This window comes from Ambystoma mexicanum, chromosome 3p (genome assembly GCF_040938575.1).
Source record: "Ambystoma mexicanum isolate Mex_15411 chromosome 3p, UKY_AmexF1_1, whole genome shotgun sequence".
Lineage (NCBI taxonomy): Eukaryota > Metazoa > Chordata > Amphibia > Caudata > Ambystomatidae > Ambystoma > Ambystoma mexicanum.
Genome location: NC_090925.1, coordinates 1029807756 through 1029825683, shown reverse-complemented (window position 1 = coordinate 1029825683; position 17928 = coordinate 1029807756). Strand labels below are relative to the sequence as shown.

Genomic DNA, 17928 nt, shown 5'->3' with positions numbered 1-17928 from the left:
TTGTGGAAGGGAGACCGCAGCCAGCCATACCATCCTGACTTATCATTTGGTGAACACTTTTCTTTTCTTGTGAACATTATCCCACACTATTTTGTAACTTGGTGGTAAGGATTGGCAATAGTTTGTTTTAGTATAGACCCTTTTTATTTGATAAGACGCCACTAGGACTGCCTTATTATTTGCTGGTCGTAGCTTGCTACCATCTTAGATTTTGGTTTAGATGAGGCTTTTTTCTCACCCATTATACAGTTTAACAAACACCCTTGAACTGTGATCACGTGTCTTTCTTTACTGTTGCCACCTTGTGTTCCTTACATTCGCCTCTCATTGAGGCCTTGCTCCATTTTTATGTCATGTAGCTGGGCCCTCCCAACAGAGTGTCAATCGTCCTTTGTTTATCTCTATTTTGTATTCTTCATACCTCCCCCGGGCCACCTCTTCCCAGTACCTGCTATACTTGGCAAAGGAGTAGTTTGTTTAATAAATCCATCAAGCTTCTTCTCTGTACTCTTGGAAGATGAATTGAGATCAGACTGTATGTCTAAGTTAGCCTTCCTTGACTTGGTGGTATCAATTCTTACAGGAAGAAAGGAATGAGTATTGCAATAACATACAGTAGTGCTTTTAGATTGTTTCTCAGCAGACTTTACGGGTTTCATGTTCTCAAGGGCAAGAGGGTTAGCGACTTGCATCATGGAACGGGAGTCCTTGTCCCATGAGGGGCGTCTCTCCCTGTGAGGTCTCGCTTTCCACCATCCCTACGGGGGTTGTTGCATAGTGGGCTCATCTCCCTAGCCTCACAAGGAAGGGTTCCCCTCTGGGGATAAGTGACGAGATGCCATGTATCATCACACTTGATTTTAGAGTTCCAAAAAGTAGTCATTGTCCAATTCACATAATAAATGAAGAGGCAGAGTTATTATACAATAGAACTTACAACTTCCTCCAAATGGATCAGGCAAACTATTTTCTTCTTAAGGAATTTAGAACTGCCTTTTCTTTTTTTTCCATTTACATTTTATTGAACATTTTTCAACAAAGAAGCAAAGCCATCAACCTTTGATAACTTCAAATGAAACATATCCAAACAAACACGCTCCCTCCCGCACACCCCGCTCATATACAACCGAACCCATGAAGGGCATGGAGACTCAATTACCAACCAGACAGGGACCAAACAAGCAACCGAAGCGGACAGTGTGGGCTCAACCAAAACAGGAGGAGACAGAAAGTAAACTGATGTTGGAAGGCTTGTACAAAGCAAAATTCACACCACACCCCAAATATCTTAGTCATTGTTTCACAGTCCTCATGAAGCAAAACTACCATGCAATCTTGAAGAAAAGACTTCATGGTATCGTGGGTTAAAGCTGAAAGTTTCTCTTATGTAAATCTTGTCCAGAGTTTGGCGAGCCATTCTGATTTGGAGGGCACCAGGCCGTTTTTCCACCTTTGAGCTAGGGCAAGTCTCCCTGGACCACCCTTGGCAAGGTGGGCACAACCGCCTCCGGGGACGGGATGCCAAAGAGAAGTTTGAAGGGGAGCAGCAGCAGGTCGGCACCTAAGATCTCATCTCTTTAATCCAACTCAGCAGCTCTGACCAATATATCTGTATTGCGGGGCACTCCCACCAAAGATGGAACCATGATCCACGCTGGCTACAGTTCCTCGGGCAGAGGGGGGGGACACACCGGGTACATTTTAGCAAGTCTCTGGTGTGAGGTGCCATGCGTGGAGTATCTTAAAGTTGTGTTCCATCGCTGCTGTGTACAAGGAGCCCGAGAAAAGAAGAAAAATAGTAGCCCACGTGGGTTCCTCCACCACCCCTCCTACTGTTTCCTCCCACTGCTTCTTGAAGCCCTGTCTGTTCTCAACATCCGCCGTAATTAAGGCATTATAGAATTTGGAGAGGGACCCTCTCCTCGTCTTGTATTCCACAATCAAATTTTCAAGAGGCGTTAGGGGGCGGACCAGGTTGTCAACCCAAGAGTCCACCCCGGCCCTATCAGACTTCCGGTCACGAACTAGGTCACGAACCATATTAAAATCTCCCCCACCACAAGAGCACCCTCAGCAAACGTTATGATTTTGGGTTTCACCTCTGACCAAAAGCGATCCTGGGCCTCATTAGGAGCGTATATGGAGACCAGGGTCACCTTGGAACCCCTAATTTCACCCTTGACCAGTATGTAACGACCCTCTGGGTCCCTACATTGGGCTCTTGGGGCAAAGTGCGCTTTCGAGGAAACCACTATCGCCACCCCTCTCTTCTTAGCCTGGTAAGACACATAAATTAAAAACTTTTTGTATTGAGTTAGCTTTCAGAGACGGCTCGCCACCCCTCACCCAATGAGTTTCTTGAAGAAAGAGAATCCAGCTTCAACCTATTAAGCTCCTTCACTACTAGGGACCTCTTATAAGGAGAGTTGAGGCCCCATGCATTCAGAGAACCCAACGTCAGCGCATGACTAAATTCAGCCATTGGGAGTGCACAGTTCAAGCCCTGAACCCCCAGGAACACAAGCTCCTTCGAGGGACCTCTACCGACTGAATCCCCATGGTCTCCTATCAAAAGTACCACCCACCCAAAGAATAGAGACTCCAATCGGTTGATGCAGACAGATATACCCAACCAGGCCACTAAAGCCCGCCTCCACCAGGGTGGCTAACAAGAAATAGGCCCACAACCTTCTGAGCCCCCACCCCAATACAGAGATAGAAGTCAACTGTTATTTCCACCCCCCCCCTCCAGTAAGACCCGCAAAATGTATTAACACCACCTCCCTAACAGGGATCTGTAAATCAGGGCGCCTCCAAATCAACCCAGGAGGAATCCCCTGTTCAGCTCCCCACTTCAGCTCCCTTCAGGGCAAAACAAACACATTATCCAGTCAGGTCGCAGACTGCTCTGGGGTGGCCGGAGCCACTCTTCTAAACTTTCTATGGTCCCTAACACGGCGCCTTTCTGCAAAACCATTAGACTTGTGAGGCTCAACCACCTCCTTTCCTCCGCTCTCTCTCCCAATTCCCCGAGGAGGAATCCCCCAGAAGTTTGCCAGTCACTCTCTGAATATCGTCCCCCGTAACTAGGGAGTACTTGTATCCTTCAACTTCAAACGAGAGAGAAAATGGGTGACCCCCACCTGTATCTGACCCCTTTAGCTTGAAGACACTTCGTTAAGGGACCGCATTGCTGCCGGCGCGACAGCGTGAGAGCAGAGAGGTCTTGGTAAATCGCTACTTAGAGCCTTCCCAATCAATGGAGCCGCTTTGACGACCCTTGTAATGTCCACCTGCGACTCACCTTCCTGCTCGGGAACACCAAGGAACCTCAGGTTGCAGAGCCGCTCTGTTTTCCAAGTCATCGAGCTTAAGGGTAACTTACTCCTCTCTCCTCTCCAGCTCAGATAGCCGCATGTCAAATTAAGTTTCAAGGAGGTCGACTGAGTTTTGATTGGCCTCCAGGGCTTGGACTCAGTCATCAACAGAGTCTACCTTTTTATCCGAGTCCAGTCTTTTGCTAATGTCCGCCCCAAATCCACGTATCTCCTTCAGCAGGGCCACCATACTTCTGCTCATAGATTGGGCATCCATAGCTTCTGGCTGGTCTCCAGCCTGCATAGTACACCTTTCCCTTACCGTCTCAGAGGAGTGCCGGAACCTCTGCAGGGATTGCGTCCAGTCCATCAGAGAGTAGGGGGGAGACCCTCGGTACCGCCCTCTCCCAACGGGGCTAGAAAACGCCCAGAAGGAAAGCCGCCACCGACGCCCCGCAGGTCTCGGAGGCGCCTCAAGGGAGGCCACGGAACAGGCCCGCGAGCAATCTGGACCCCAAGGCCTAGTTGTAGCTTGAGGATACTGATTGTTCCAGGGATCGTAGAGATGTTCATACTGACTCCTTCTCTGGTCACCACACAATAAAACACTCACTCCCCCTTCCTCTCGCTACTAGCTTTCGTTGGAGAAACCTGGGTCAGGATCCAGCAGGCGGCTATCCGACCAGCCCTTCCGAGGAATGCCAAGAGGGCCCAGCTCAGCAACAGACAGACGTGATAAGGGGAGATAGCTCTCTAACCCACTCGAGAGAGCGCTAGACAAAGCACTGCAAGTCATTAAAAGGATGAGATCGCCAGACGGCCCAGACCCTGGGCATATGGGAGGGAAAAAATGGGCACGAAGCCAATGGCAAAGGCAGACCAGCAGTGTGCCCAGACCGGAGAGGCACAGAGAAAATTAGAGCAGGGACACCCCCAATACAGTAGACTGGTGTTCCAAACAGACTCCCTCCCTCTGAAATCCCAGCCCAGAGGGGGGAGAACACGCATGCAGCAGATAACCCGAGGGGGGGCGGGCCAGGGCCTCTAATGTACCCAGAAAGTAGCTTAGGCTAAGGACTTGAGTTTGCTAAGCTACATATGCGCAGTATGAAGGGTCCACAGTGGAGAAAATAATGCTAATGATCCTCCAAGGCAATGGACTCGCAACCACTATGTCCAGGCTGGGGGATTTCCTTCACTCAGTTGATAGGCCGGCGCCCCCACCCCACCGGGGTATGCTGTAACGATGAGTACCAGAGTTCTATTTCCCCCGGGGGGGGTGTTGGGAAGGGGGCTCAAGCCACCAACCTTTACACTGATGGGGAGCGAGGGACGACTCCGCGCTCTTCGTGTGCAGCCAGAAGCACCTTTCTGCCCCTCCGTTGCAGCCCCTCTGATCAGAAGGGGGCCGTTGTCGCCCTCCTCATAGCCTGCCTCCTCCAAGGGCACCGTCGCCGGACGCCCTCCGGGGCCAGCTGCCTCCACTGGGATCCTGAGTCAGCGGGGGCCGGCCACCTCAGGGGTCTGAGGGCCTCCGAGGCCTCTACCTAGGCGCCGCCTCCAGTGGACACCCAGCAACAACAAAATCCACTGACGATGAGGATCCTTGCAAATTGGCAGTGGCAAGGACGATCCGCTCGAGCCACCTCCACTGGGATCCCGCGTCTGCGGAGGCTGGCCACTACAAGGATCTCCGGGCCTCAGAGGCCTCACCACGGGCACTGCCTTAAGGGGACATCCAGCCCCACCAATGTGCACTGACGACTTGGAGCCCTGCAAATGAGCCGCAGCAGGGACGATCTTCTCGTTCGGGGGAGGCAGCCGTCACACAGCCAAAGCATGCCAGGAGCAGCAGGGAGGGCACGGACCCCCTCCAACACCTCGAGGACAGCAGAGTCGCCGCAACTCCACAGACGGGAACTGGCCCACACACTGCTCTCGCCGCTCACCAAACTGGGTCCAAATTCACTCTTCTCCATACCTCCAACTATCAGGGTTGCGCTCACCAGCCACCAGGAGGGTTCACACAGCCTCTGGCGGGGTCGGGGCTCCTGTCTTATAGGGTTAGGGGGGGCTCAGACCCCTATTTTAGGTGCCCTGGGGAGGAGACCGACAGAGATGCTTTAGCATATCTCGGCGCCCCCTGGTGGCCCTGTCCACAACTGCCTTTTCTATGGATTAGGCATCCTATGTATTCTTGGAATCGAAACAAAGAATCACAAGGCTTGAGGAATGGCTTAACGTTAGATTCATATTTTCAAGGCACAAGGCTGTCAACCCTGACTGTCTCTTTCCTTCACGGTTGTTAGGTAAGAATTGATGAAGCACACTGTGTGAGACTACACAACACTTACCTGCTTGGTATTAGGTAACCCACCTTTTGGTACAAGTCTGTAAGTCTGTGCTACACAAGTTGGTAGTGTGACTGAGCAGCCAGGCCTATCTCAAGAGGGGTAAATGTAAGCTGTAGAGATCTACAAATGAAATCTGTAAATGCAAGTAGCCAAGTAACACTTACACTCAAGGCTTCAATTAAAAATGGTTATATATTTAACATCATTTTTTAAATAAGCGTTCTTTAAAAGGGCAATTCATATAACAATGTAAATACACTTCAAAATTACTTTTCAGAATCGGAACATGTTAGTGGATAATCTTTGGCTATGCTTCTTACACGATTCCTACACCCTGAGGTGACTTGAATCACAAGGACAGTAATGGCATTTATATATCACACTGGTTATACTTTGCAGATTCTGAGGTTGCAGAAAGAAGAGGTTTAGGGAAGGAAAAGGTTAAACAGGTTCTCAGTAAATGTGAGGACAACTAAATCTTCAAATTAAATCTAGACACGCCTTTCCCAGCAGTAACAGTTTGAGTTACCACCTATGAGGGACAAACAATATCAAAGTCACTGGACTAGAAGAGTCTTCAGGGAGCCAGGACAGCCAAAGTCAATTTGAAACATTCTATGGAGCTGAGGCACTTCTTGGAATCAAAGTCTTGCAGAAAGTTAGTTTGTTCGAAAATCACTTGTAGGGTCACAAGCTGTTAAGCCTGTGAGAAACCGAGTTGGAATCAACTCTAAAAGTAAGCCAATGCAATTCCCAACCGAGAAAAGCATTGCTAAAAAGTACCTCTGGTTTGAAGAAGAGTGGACCAGCTGGATTCTGTCTTGCTGCAGCTGTGCAGGCCCCTTTTCCTGAGCCTCAGTTGTGGGGACAAGAGGGAAGATGTCTGGAGGTCGTCGGTAGCTTCGAGCTCTTTACGGTTCAGCAGCACTTTGCGGTTTCAGTGCTTAGCAAACCGCACTGTTGCAGATCTCGGATACCAGTTGGGCTTCCTTCACTCCTTTGCACTCTGGTGAGGGGACTCAGGATCTAGTCGTCCTGCTTCTGGAGAGTCCTTGGGAGACCTGGAGCTTTTGTCCGGATTCTTTACCAGCCAGTCATGGAAGATGGTCCAGTGGCGTTCGTCTCCGGGTTAGTTGGTCCCACTAACCCAAGGGGAAAAGTCGTCCCTTCCGGAGCTTCTCTGTCAAATTGAAAAGGGTGTTTCAGCACAACAGCAGGGCTTCACTGGGCAATTCAAAGGTCCAGGAGGATGCAGCAAGCTTCGTTCAGTTTCTTCATTGGGTGTTCCTCCCAGTCGTCGGCTCTGCCTCTAGTCCCAACACCCTCGCCTTTTAAGCTGGTTTCTCCCATTCATGCACAGCAGGATGACTGTCCTCAAAGAACAGCCAGCCAATCGGGACTGGTTGCATTCAAGCATTCCTAGAGACAAAGCACAGGGGATTTTCAGGACCCTCCCTCACATCCTGTCCTTCCAGACACACTGGAGCCAGAGGCAGGCTTCAGGGCTCAAGCCCGCCAAAGGCAAGACAAACAAAGCACTTGCATCTGTATCGACGCACAGAGTAAAACCCAAGAAAGACTGCCTAAAGCGAAAATGGCAACAAAAGAAGATGGCCGCCATTTTGACAAAATGGTCACCAATGTTTGTTTTTATATTCATTTATAATGCGCACCAGACCCGAGGGAATCAGGGCGCTGTACTGCAGCTGAGGGTTCAGCCTGCGGTAGAAAGCACAATGGTAGGAAAAATTAAACCACTGCCACTAGCCATTTAACGTAGTGAGGGTAACATAAAAATGTTACATGAGAATGCAGGATAAGGGGCTACTAGGTAAACTCCCCGTCCCCCCTAGCACTCAAAGAGAAAAGGTAAGTGAAGTCAATTTCACTTTACTATTGTTGGGAACCGTAGTTCACACAAGAAAAGGTATTTAAACCTTATCGGAAATCTAAAAGATTTCTCCGTGACACTGCACTGAAGGTGCTGTGTGTCACCAGACAAAAAGTAGATGCCTATGGCGTTTGCCAGACTCCAAAAAGAGTAAAAACACATAATCCAAATCAGTTCAAAACACATGAGAGGGTGAGAAAAAGGGCTCATTCACTCCAGGGTTAAAATTAAAAAGTCCTAAGTCCAGCAAAAGAGCTGGGGGTCTCTAAGGTGGGAGGAATTTAGCACTAACATGAAAATTCTCCCTAACAGTCTATTTCTGACTACTCTACACTTGATGATCAAAATTGGTAGTCCCTGAATAACATTCTGGGGTTTGGCTTGCAGTATAATTTAAAGGTATGCTCTGTGAAATAACCCACCAAATCTATTAGGATTGCCCCGGCACATTTCAAGCCCCTCCGGCACTCAAATATCAGTGTGCACAAATATTTCTATTCCCCATATCTGCCTTGTAACACAACCCTATACATATTAGAATATACACATCTTTTCTATGCCAGGAATTCTGTGGTCCACTTTACAGGATTAATATGCACACACACTATTACAAAACATCCCCTCCCACACTTCAGACTCCCCCTTTTGTCTGTGGCACCTGGCCTCTCTTTTGCATTCTATTGCCTTTCCCGTGCTCCTTTTTTTCCTGCAGATTAAGGTATGGATACCCCATGTGGGGGCACAAAACGGCAACCTCGAGACCACTTTGCATTCTAAGACCATTTTGGTTGTGATTTGGCACAGTATAAATGCTTTGTTACTTAACATGTTTCCCCATCAGTGTGACTGGCCTCTACCAAAAGACTGGGGCATGGTAGGTTAGGCCAGGGCATCCCTAGCACACATCCCCTGGGTCCAGCATCATGCAGTGGTAAGGTGGCACTCAGCCTCCATGGCTGCTACACATTTTACCCCAAGGTACAGGCAGGAGACTAGATCTACGTTTGAGGAAAAATTAACTTCTCATTTGCCCTTTTTGCTTTGTGAGCAGATGTCAGTTTTTGGTGGAAACTACCTTTTAATTATCTTTTTAATATGCATGAGTTTGGAAAAAGAGTTAACACAGCTTTAGTAAGGAAAGTAGATGTGAAAGCTACTCTGCTTGCTGAAGCAGCTGTGGGTGCATGTGTGCATATAAATTATAGTGGTGTTATGAAGCTGAACTAGTCAACTCTGGGGATCAGGGGGCAGAGGAAGGCTCCCAGGGTGTAATGTGACTAGTGGAGGTGGTAGAAGACTAATCTACATAGCCCGACACCTGTCTTGCTTCCATCTCTAGTGGGTCCACAGATATTCACCTAAAGAAACCCTGCCTCCTGAACTTGGCATAGGATGCATCACATAAATCAAAGAAAATGGTTCTCCGCAGTAAGATTCTAGAAAAGGTGAGATGTCCAGTGACAGACAATCATGGCGGGGCAAGTCAAGTGTATATCCAACAGAAAACATTTACCATCAGTGCTCTCCTGCTCTTGCCCAGCGTAATCTCCAGATCTGCTCAAGTAGCAGGAGAGTCTCAGACCTAGGGAAGGCAGTCATGAACCAGAGCACAGACGCCATCAGGAGCACAACAACCTGCTGGGTTGAAAACTGGTAGCAGATGGAGAATTGAAAGCAGACCAGGGTCTGTGATAGGCTCAAACTCAGTAGGTTGCAGCTTGCACGCAAGATTATAATCCCAGCATACTGAAAAGTTGGGAATGGGAGAAAATCCTAGCGAATGAGCCCACTGGGGAAAGGGCAGAATCAGTTCTCTCCCATTAGGAGTGTGTCCACATCACAGCTACAGATATGAGCAGAGCTACTCCTCTTCTGAGAAAGCTAAAAAAGACATGTCCCTGAGGCTGTGAATTACCTGAAGAATGCTGCCAGGGTGCGACAACCCTGAGATCTTGATGGAGAAGGGAGCTTAATTTTGGATTAGAACCGTAGAATATCCCTATGCAGATTTATTTATACCTGTATTCTGACATTGTAAATCTTAGGTTTCCTTTTTATGCTGTAGCTGGTAAGTACCAGGCCCTGGAAGGTAAAGCTAACCCTAAGACAAAGTACAGGAATCTAACCAGTGAAGGCCAGATGCACATTATTGAGTAAGTGTCCCTTTTTGGTGCTGTTTCTGTTTCCTCTGAACCAGCAGTTAGTGTTGCAAAGTAGACCTTTGTTTGTAGTACAATCCTTTTTTACATCCACCCTCAACCTTGTTTTTATTAAGAATAGAAACTGTTAATAGTGGCCTTTTGACAGTCTGAAGTCTGAAGTATAAAGGATACATGAAAGAATGGAGGACTGGAGGCTCTGTACGGCAGCTGGGTACACATTGGGATACCTTTGATAGACCTTTTATTAGAGCTGCAATTCGAGGAATGGAATACTAACAGGAAGCATGCAGACAGTGGCACGCTGGGCTGGGACTTAGCATGACTTTGCTTTGACACTTGGCAATTGCATGTTTGGGATGCAAGTCCCCACTACGTAGAACATTGACAATTTTACAGAGTCTGGAAAGCTCATTGGGTGTGATAGACAATCCTATATGTTAGAGGGCTAGTAATTTGGAGGTAATGTACTTTACTTGTGACAAATTCTGCAAGGCCTCACTGCCACCTGTTCTGAGCCTGAGAGTCCTGTAGCAAGAGCTGTGGTGGATGCTTGTTCTGTTGTGTTGAGATACATCATAGTCTGCAATATTGCTGTACCATTGTTCTATCATCGCCCATCTCTCTGTCAAAACTGGCTTATTTCTCGCACCATTGCTGTTCCTCGATGCATCGCATTCATCCTCCATTGCTCTACTTACTAATCACTCAATCCACCCTTCTCTCTCTACACACTTGACCTTCCCCACCCATCTTAACCACCCTTTCAACTATGTTTGGTTTTCTCTCATTCTTTCCCCCTCGTGTGCCCCTCATAATTTCTTCTCTGTCCTTAAGTCTACATTTCCGATTCCATCACCTGCTTTAATGTCAGAAACCTCCCTTTCTCGATCTTGGAGTGAATGGTCAGTATGCCGTCTGCTATGCGATGACAGGCTGCGGGCTGGATATGAAGAATCTCTTGATTTACCCCACTGCACCCTAGTCGCTTGGCAGGGACTTCTCCTATTCGCACATACATAGTCCTGTCCCTGTTAGGAAGAATTCTCAGATTTGTGCTAATTCCCTTCTACCTTAGAGACCCCAGCTCTTTTGCTGGAATTTAGGACTTTTAATTTTTATCCTGGAGAGAGTGAGACCTTTTTCCCAATCTCATGTATTTTTCATTGATTTGAACACTGTTTTATTTTTGGTTTTGGAGTCTGACATACTCTATAGGCATCATCTTTTTACCTTGAGACACGCAGCACCTTCAGTGCAGAGACACAGGACGTCTTTCAGATGTCCCAAGGGTTTAAATACCTTCTCTTGGTTAACCTACTGTTTCCAAGAGCAGTAAAGTGAAATTGACTTTACTTACCTTTTGTAACTTTGTAGACCCAGCACCCACTATCTTACATGGAGTGCTGGAGGGGTACTTGGTATCCCCTTTGTCTCGTTTCTCATGTAACATTTTTGTTACCCTTTCTACAATTAATGGCTGGTGGCAGTGGTTTACTTTTTCCTACCATTGTGTGTTTTTACCGTGGGCTGAAATTGCAGCTGCAGTAAAGCACCCATGGGTGCCCATTTTGTCAAAATGGCCCGGTCTTCTTTTTTCACCCTTTCTTATTGGAAAGGTCCTTCTTGAGATTTACTCTGCGCGCCAAACCAGGTTTGGTCTCTTTGCTCGTTTTGCCTTTGGCAGGGTTCACTGGCGCATCCCTCCTCTGGCTCCAGCGTGTCTGGCAGGGCAGGAAGCAAGGGAGGTTCCCGAAACTCCCTGTGCTTAGCCTCCTTGGTTACAGGAATGCACCCAAAGGTGATTGGCCAGCTGGCTGTTCTTGGAGGACAGCCACCCTGCTGTGCGAGTGACAGCTAGGCTGTGAACGAATGGGAGAGACTTGCATAAAAGGCCAGGTCCTTCGTAAGGCAGGCAGAGTCGACCACTGGACAAAGGAATCCGAAGAAGAACTTGGAAGAGATGCTTGCTGCAAATCCTGGACCGTTGGTTTATCCAGTAAAGCCTTGCTGCAGTGCTGAAGCTCCGAATTCACCTTGCCTAGAGAAGCCCTGCAAAAGAGGACTTCTCCCTTTGGGTTGGTGGGACCAATCGGCACCAAGACAACCTCATCTGAAATCCTCTTGTTGCTGGCTGTACTTCCATTTGCGCTACAGGAACCAAGTGCCAGGGAGAGAAACACCAGATTCGAGTGCATCATTTTAAGCCTGATCTGAGCTCCAGGAAGATCCTTCGGACTCCATCGAAGAAGTCCTGACCAAGCCTGAGCCACCTCAACAGAGTGCTGGACCCCAGAAGCAAAGCAAGCTTACAAGGTGTCAAAGAACTGCGGTGGTGCTATTCGCAAAAAGCTGAAACCGCGAAGTGCCGGTGATCTGAAGTTTCCCCATTGCTCCCGCTGACCTTCAAATCGTAGTGCAGGAATCCCCAGATGTGGTCCCTCTTGTCCCCACGACTGAGGCTCAGGAACAACAGGATCTGCCATACTACAACAGGAACAGAAGCCAGCTGGAACCAATCTCTTCAGACCTAAGGTTCTGTGAACTAAGGGGTACTTACCTCTTGTTGTGTAGCTTGCTTGCTCTCAGTTGAAACTTGCATTTGCTGCCTTTTGCAGAGTTGCTTGCAGCTTTGCCCATAACAAGCCTCCCAGCTGGTGACCCAACAGTGATTCCATTTTCTACAAAGCTCTCTAAAAACATTGTGCAATACTTTCTACTTACCTTCAAGAATTGCCTCAGCTCAAGTAACATTGGCTGTCCTGGCTCCCTCAAGACTCTTCTAACCTCTCGCTTTGTGTTTTGATCTGTCCCTTCAAAAGTCATATCTTCTTTACTTGTATAGCTGAGAAAAGGTTAATCTACATTGCATTGGGGGGTTCAAAATTGTTACCTGTTTGAGAAACTTGTTAACCATTGTTTCATTCCCTACCCTTTTCCTTTTGACATCAAACTCACTATTGCTCTAAATGTACTAGTGATGTATCAATGTCCACAGTGTCCTAGTTATTGAAGTCACTTCAGGGTGTGGGAAGTGTCTGTGTGCCATCACAAATGGGTATCTACTGATTTATTGAAACTTAGAGAGTGCATTTTGAATTATATTTAAGTGTTACATATTTGCTCCCTTCTAAATAAGGCTTACTGACCTGACTGTTAAATGAATACATAATTGTTTAATCAAGAAACCTAGAGTGTAAGTGTTATTTGGATACTTGTCACTGTGAAACTCTGTTGCAACCCTACAGCTCACATCGACCCCTCTTGAGATAAGCCTGGCTGCTCAGTCACTCTACCAACTTGTGTAATACATGCTTATACCAAAGGTTGGGTTAACTATTGCCAGGAGGACAAGGCTGGTGCAGTCCCCAACAGGGTACTGCATACAATCTTGCCTAACAGTCCCTTTAATGGATTGTATTTAATATATAGACCATGTGATAATGGAATCTCCCCTGTGGGTATTGACCCACAGGTCACCCCTTTTCACAAATTTGTGAACCCGTCACAAGCCTGGAGCAGATTAGTAGAAACACTTGATGTAAGCGTGCAGGTGACAGAAATTCCCAGAAGCAGTGAAGTGAAACCCCAATTCAAACCACGGTGCACTTAGCCCTGCTGCACTTATTGCTTCCCATGCATGGTAGAAAGGAATGAGATTGTGGCAATATGCCTTGAAAGCTCAGTCCTGGCTCTTGCTGCAAGGAGACGTCGGAGCAGTGGGAAGATCTCAGTCCAGTCAAGAGTAGCCAATCATGTTTCCACATTCAAATCTACACACTCCTGACCCAGGTGTTCAAGTAAGTGATGTCCTTGAAGGCAGAGCCAAGCCCATACTTAAGTTCCAAGAGTCGTCAATGGGTGCATGTGTGATTGGTGAGAGAGGGCTGGTGATGGTTCTCTTCTACCCAGCCTCCTCCGAGAAAAGGCTGTGAGAATGGACAGGAGAGAAGGAGGTTGGAGAGAGGAGGATGTGACGCTGGGAAAGGAGGAAGAGGACGCTAGAGAATTGAGGACAGTGGGAAGGGAGTGAAGCTGGGAAGAGGAGGGTGCTGGAGAATGGAGGGCAAAGGGGGAGTGAATCTAGAAGAGAAGGAAGGTGAAGAATAGGAAGACAAGAGAAGGAAGCTTGGAAATGCAGGATAAAGAGGTGAAGCTGGAGAGAAGAAAGAAGGTTGGAGAGCAGTCAAAGTAGGGGGAGGGAGGAGAAAAAGATGCATCAACAGAGGTGATAACTAGGGAGGAGTGGAAGAAATAAAAAATCAACCAGGAGAACGGTGGAAGTGATAAGGGGTAGAAAGAACAAAGAACAGGAGGGGAACCCGAACAGGTTTTTGAATGAGAGGGAGCCTGCGATAGGAGAGGCAGGGAGACTTTCCAGGAAGGGCTAGATTAGATCAAGAATCTGGAACGTTACTTGTGTAAGTAAGGAGGCAGGAGGGACAGGCTTGTGATGGATTGTCGATGAGGCGATAGACCAAGTGAGTGAGACCACAGGAGAGCTCATCAGAGAGGCAAAGAAACAGTCCCCCGCCCCTCCTTAGGTCAGAGACTGTCCCAATGCATTGAAGCAGAGGAATGAGTGGTGTCTGGGAACAGAGCTAGATGTCTCTAAACCAAGGTGAAGAGCTGCAAAGTGCATCCAGCCTCCAGACCAGCATAAGTGACATTAGCCTTTTAGAAGCTCTGGGGTTTCGTCTGGCGGGGCACAATCCCCACTTTCCACTGCCTACACACAATGTGCAAGTGCACTTGGGCCCTGAAATCCAGGGGGAAGGCTAGAAGAGCTAATCTGAAGAGTGAAGAAACTAGGAACTAGGAAGAACTAGGAAGCACAAAAGGAGTGAAAACAGCTAAACACTGTATTGCTTAAATACTTGTGTAAATACTCTTATGGAGCATCTGTGTGTTGATAATCCCACTTGGCTTCGACGCTTTCAAACACACTTTTTCTCTGACCCACTATTCTACCTTCCTAGCTATGTATTGACAGTTTATTTTTCCTCATTTGACATATACATTTTCTTATCTGCCCCTAGCAATGGCTCCATTGATTCTCCGAACCTGCTGCTTTATGAAGTTGGCGGAAATATAAGTAAGTTAAGAGAGAATTGCATTGTTTTGAAAACAGAAACTAGTTACAGTATATTTGGATGTAGATCTGCCTGAAAATGTAAGTCTTGTGTTATATTCTTATGCACAGGCTAATTTTCTCCATTCCCACTGGTTTTTGAAGGGCAATGAAACCCGTTTTCAACAAAAAGGCGTCCTTTAAAAACATGCTACTGTCCTCCCCCACTTAACATGTCATATTGCTCTCATGAGAGTCTTTAATCGGCGCTGGTGCGTTTCTTCCCCAACTCGTGCATTTCCTTTTAGCAGCCTTTCAATATCCAGCAGCTGACTTGTTTTCTTGCACTCAGCTTTTGGGCTTTATTTTTTTGTTACAGGCCATTGGATTAAAAAAGGCCAGTTCTAAAGTTTTCAGTTCAGACTCTGAGCCCACCATTTCTTTCTTCAATGACTGGGGCCTCAGCACCCCATGCACTCATACATTTTTTCCTGCTGGCATTCAGATACATGTGTTGCACATGTGGTCAGTTAAATTCTGTACTCTCCTCCAGAGTTCTGGGAGTGTTTTGCATGGACGCAGAATGCAAATATAACACTTTTATTTTCCTTCGCTCTCAATTCCATGGAATCTGTTCTTCCCAGACATACCTACCAGACCACAGAAAGACTCGAGAGTCCACAGATGCATGCATAAGATACCCTGGTGAGGGACCACCTGGGTTTGTCTATAGGTGCAAGTGGTGCGCAGTGTTGAGCTGGATTTCTAAATTTTGGCAGGTGCGCAGAAGTTTAGGAGGCCACCCTAGTTTAGTGAAACATGGGAACCTTCTAGACAAGCCCGACCAATCAAGGTAGCTTGGCAGCGGTCAAGACTAGGTCTCGGGAGCGGTGAGAGTGATTGGAAGCCCACCATGAGCACACACAGGAACGAGTCACAGAATACTCTTCGACAGGTGTATATAAAAAATACGATATGCCATGATTATAATGAATACCAAAATAACTAATACCATTATAACAAACCTAAAATAGCGAATTCCAAAATAACGAATTCGGAAAAAAACTAAAAAGGGGTTGGGAGAGGGAATAGTGGTTTTGGGGGTGGGGGAAAGTATTAACAAAAAAATGGGGGGGTTTCGGGGGATACCCCTGAAACCCACCTAAACAACAAAAAAAATAATTCATTATTTTGGAAATTGTTATTATGGTATTAGTTATTTTGGATTCGTTATAATCACATGTAACCCAAAAATACATATACATTTATTATAGGCCTTATAATCAAACACGAAGAACCACAGTAATAGAGAAACAATTACCACACAAGCGTATCAATATTTAACATATACAATCACTTTTAGCCTAATGCAAGATGGGGGGAAAACGCATCCACAATTATTGCATTGGCAGACTTCAAAATCCAAACCCTAACATAAGCAGTCCAACCCTATGAATTGAGGAGCCTTGTGCTCAAAAGTACAGCAGTTTAGTTTGGTTTATTATTTTAGTTTATTATTTGATGATGCGCATCAAAACCCAGGGGTAGCCGGGCACAGCAGTTACAAGAATACTTAAGCTTAGTTACATACAATAGTGCATACAGAAGATACAGTACAAATGTTATTAACAATTTAGCAAGCATGTATAAGGAGTACAGGAGGTAGGGGGTTCCTATACCACGAGGAAGTCAGGTCAGGGATCAGAAATGACATGGTGGTTATTCACCGTGGGTAGCCAATGGTGAATCCAGGCCAAGAGAGTTAGTTGGCGTTTACAAATCACGGTCGTGCTTAAGGAGAGAAAACTCCCCTTCAGGGGGCTGTAGCAGTTCAGGAAGGGGCTTGAGGTGTTGAAGAATAAAGTCCTAATTTTCGAGGAGGGTCTGCCCTTGCAGGCAGGGTGACTTTCGAGGTTCAGGAATAGCTAGGGAGCGCAGGCTATTCCAGCCAAAGTGAGGATCTTTAAGAAATCCTTGTGCGTAAAAGTACAATGGATGTGCCAGGGGCCACCGGTAAGTTAAGCAAGTACTCACCAACCTTTGGCACTCTCCGGACCAAACTTCGCCAGCCTAGTCGAGGTCACTGGTAGGTTCAAACAATGCAGTTGCTTGTCGTTCTGACTAAGGGGCTGCGGGACAGGACGGTGGTACGTGATGGAACAGTAGCATTTACTATGCTCACAAAGGGAAGACGAAGACAATTCCAGAGCAGCAGGACTCTGGGCATAGGAGAGCAGGCAAGCAAAGCACCCACAGCGACCTTCACCACAGCGTAGTTAAGCAGGGACAGCAACGGCTTGCAGTGCGGTCCGGCACACTCTTAATTCGCGACCCAGGGGAGCCAGGCCTTTAAAATTTGGGCAAGAGGGCCGAGGATCCAGGCTAACGAGTACCCAAATTTAGAGTCGCAACTCGGAATGGCAGCGCTCCTTTGCAATATCCCGTGGTAGAGCTGGTCAGTTCACTGGACAGCCTAGGAACACTTCTGAGAATACTCTTTTTGCAGGCGATCAGGAGGTGCAGAGAGTAGTTGTTTCCACTACTCCAGAGGGTCAAAGCGCCCTTGCAGGCCTTCTAAGATCGATAACAAAGCAGGGGTCTGGCAGGCCAACAGCGGGATCAGGGTACCAAACCTTCCAGCGCGTCTACAGCGGGTCCACGGGTCTGCTTTGGTTTACAGGATACTTGGCTCCTTTTGTAGTTTGGTGCGAATAACTGTAGATCGACCTGGAATGGATGCAGAGCCCCTTCTCTTATCCAAGATTCGTTGCGCACTCGAATCTGGGACACCCAATGGAACATCAGCTCTCTTGCATGCACACCAGGCGTGTACCAAACATGGTCCACAGTGTTCCCAGTCATTCAAGCACACCAAATATACTGGCACCAGTAGTGTAGATTGGGACCAGACAGTCCCAACCCTCTTCCTGGGCGCTAGCACACGTGACATGCAGGAACCCGCAAAAGATGCGGTTTTCATGGGAGGCTGCATCCCCAAATAAGGAAGTCCCAGGTCAGCCCGACCTGGGGGAAGGTTCAGGGACAAGATGTCCTCAGGACAGAACAAAACACTTTGTGGCATGGCCATTTTCGGCACTGGCCACCGTCGTGGACTAAAAGCGATAAACGTAGTATG

At 47.4% G+C, this 17928-nt stretch overlaps 1 protein-coding gene across 4 annotated transcripts in view; it reads left to right on the top strand.

The window, feature by feature from the left end:
- Positions 1-17928, top strand: part of ARHGAP40 (Rho GTPase activating protein 40) — a 645040-nt gene that overhangs the window by 610227 nt on the left and 16885 nt on the right. For all 4 annotated transcript variants that reach the window (XM_069652367.1, XM_069652368.1, XM_069652366.1 and 1 more), the window contains one exon: positions 14761-14816. In XM_069652367.1, the coding sequence (XP_069508468.1) occupies positions 14761-14816 (56 nt within the window). The remainder of the gene's footprint in view (positions 1-14760; positions 14817-17928) is intronic.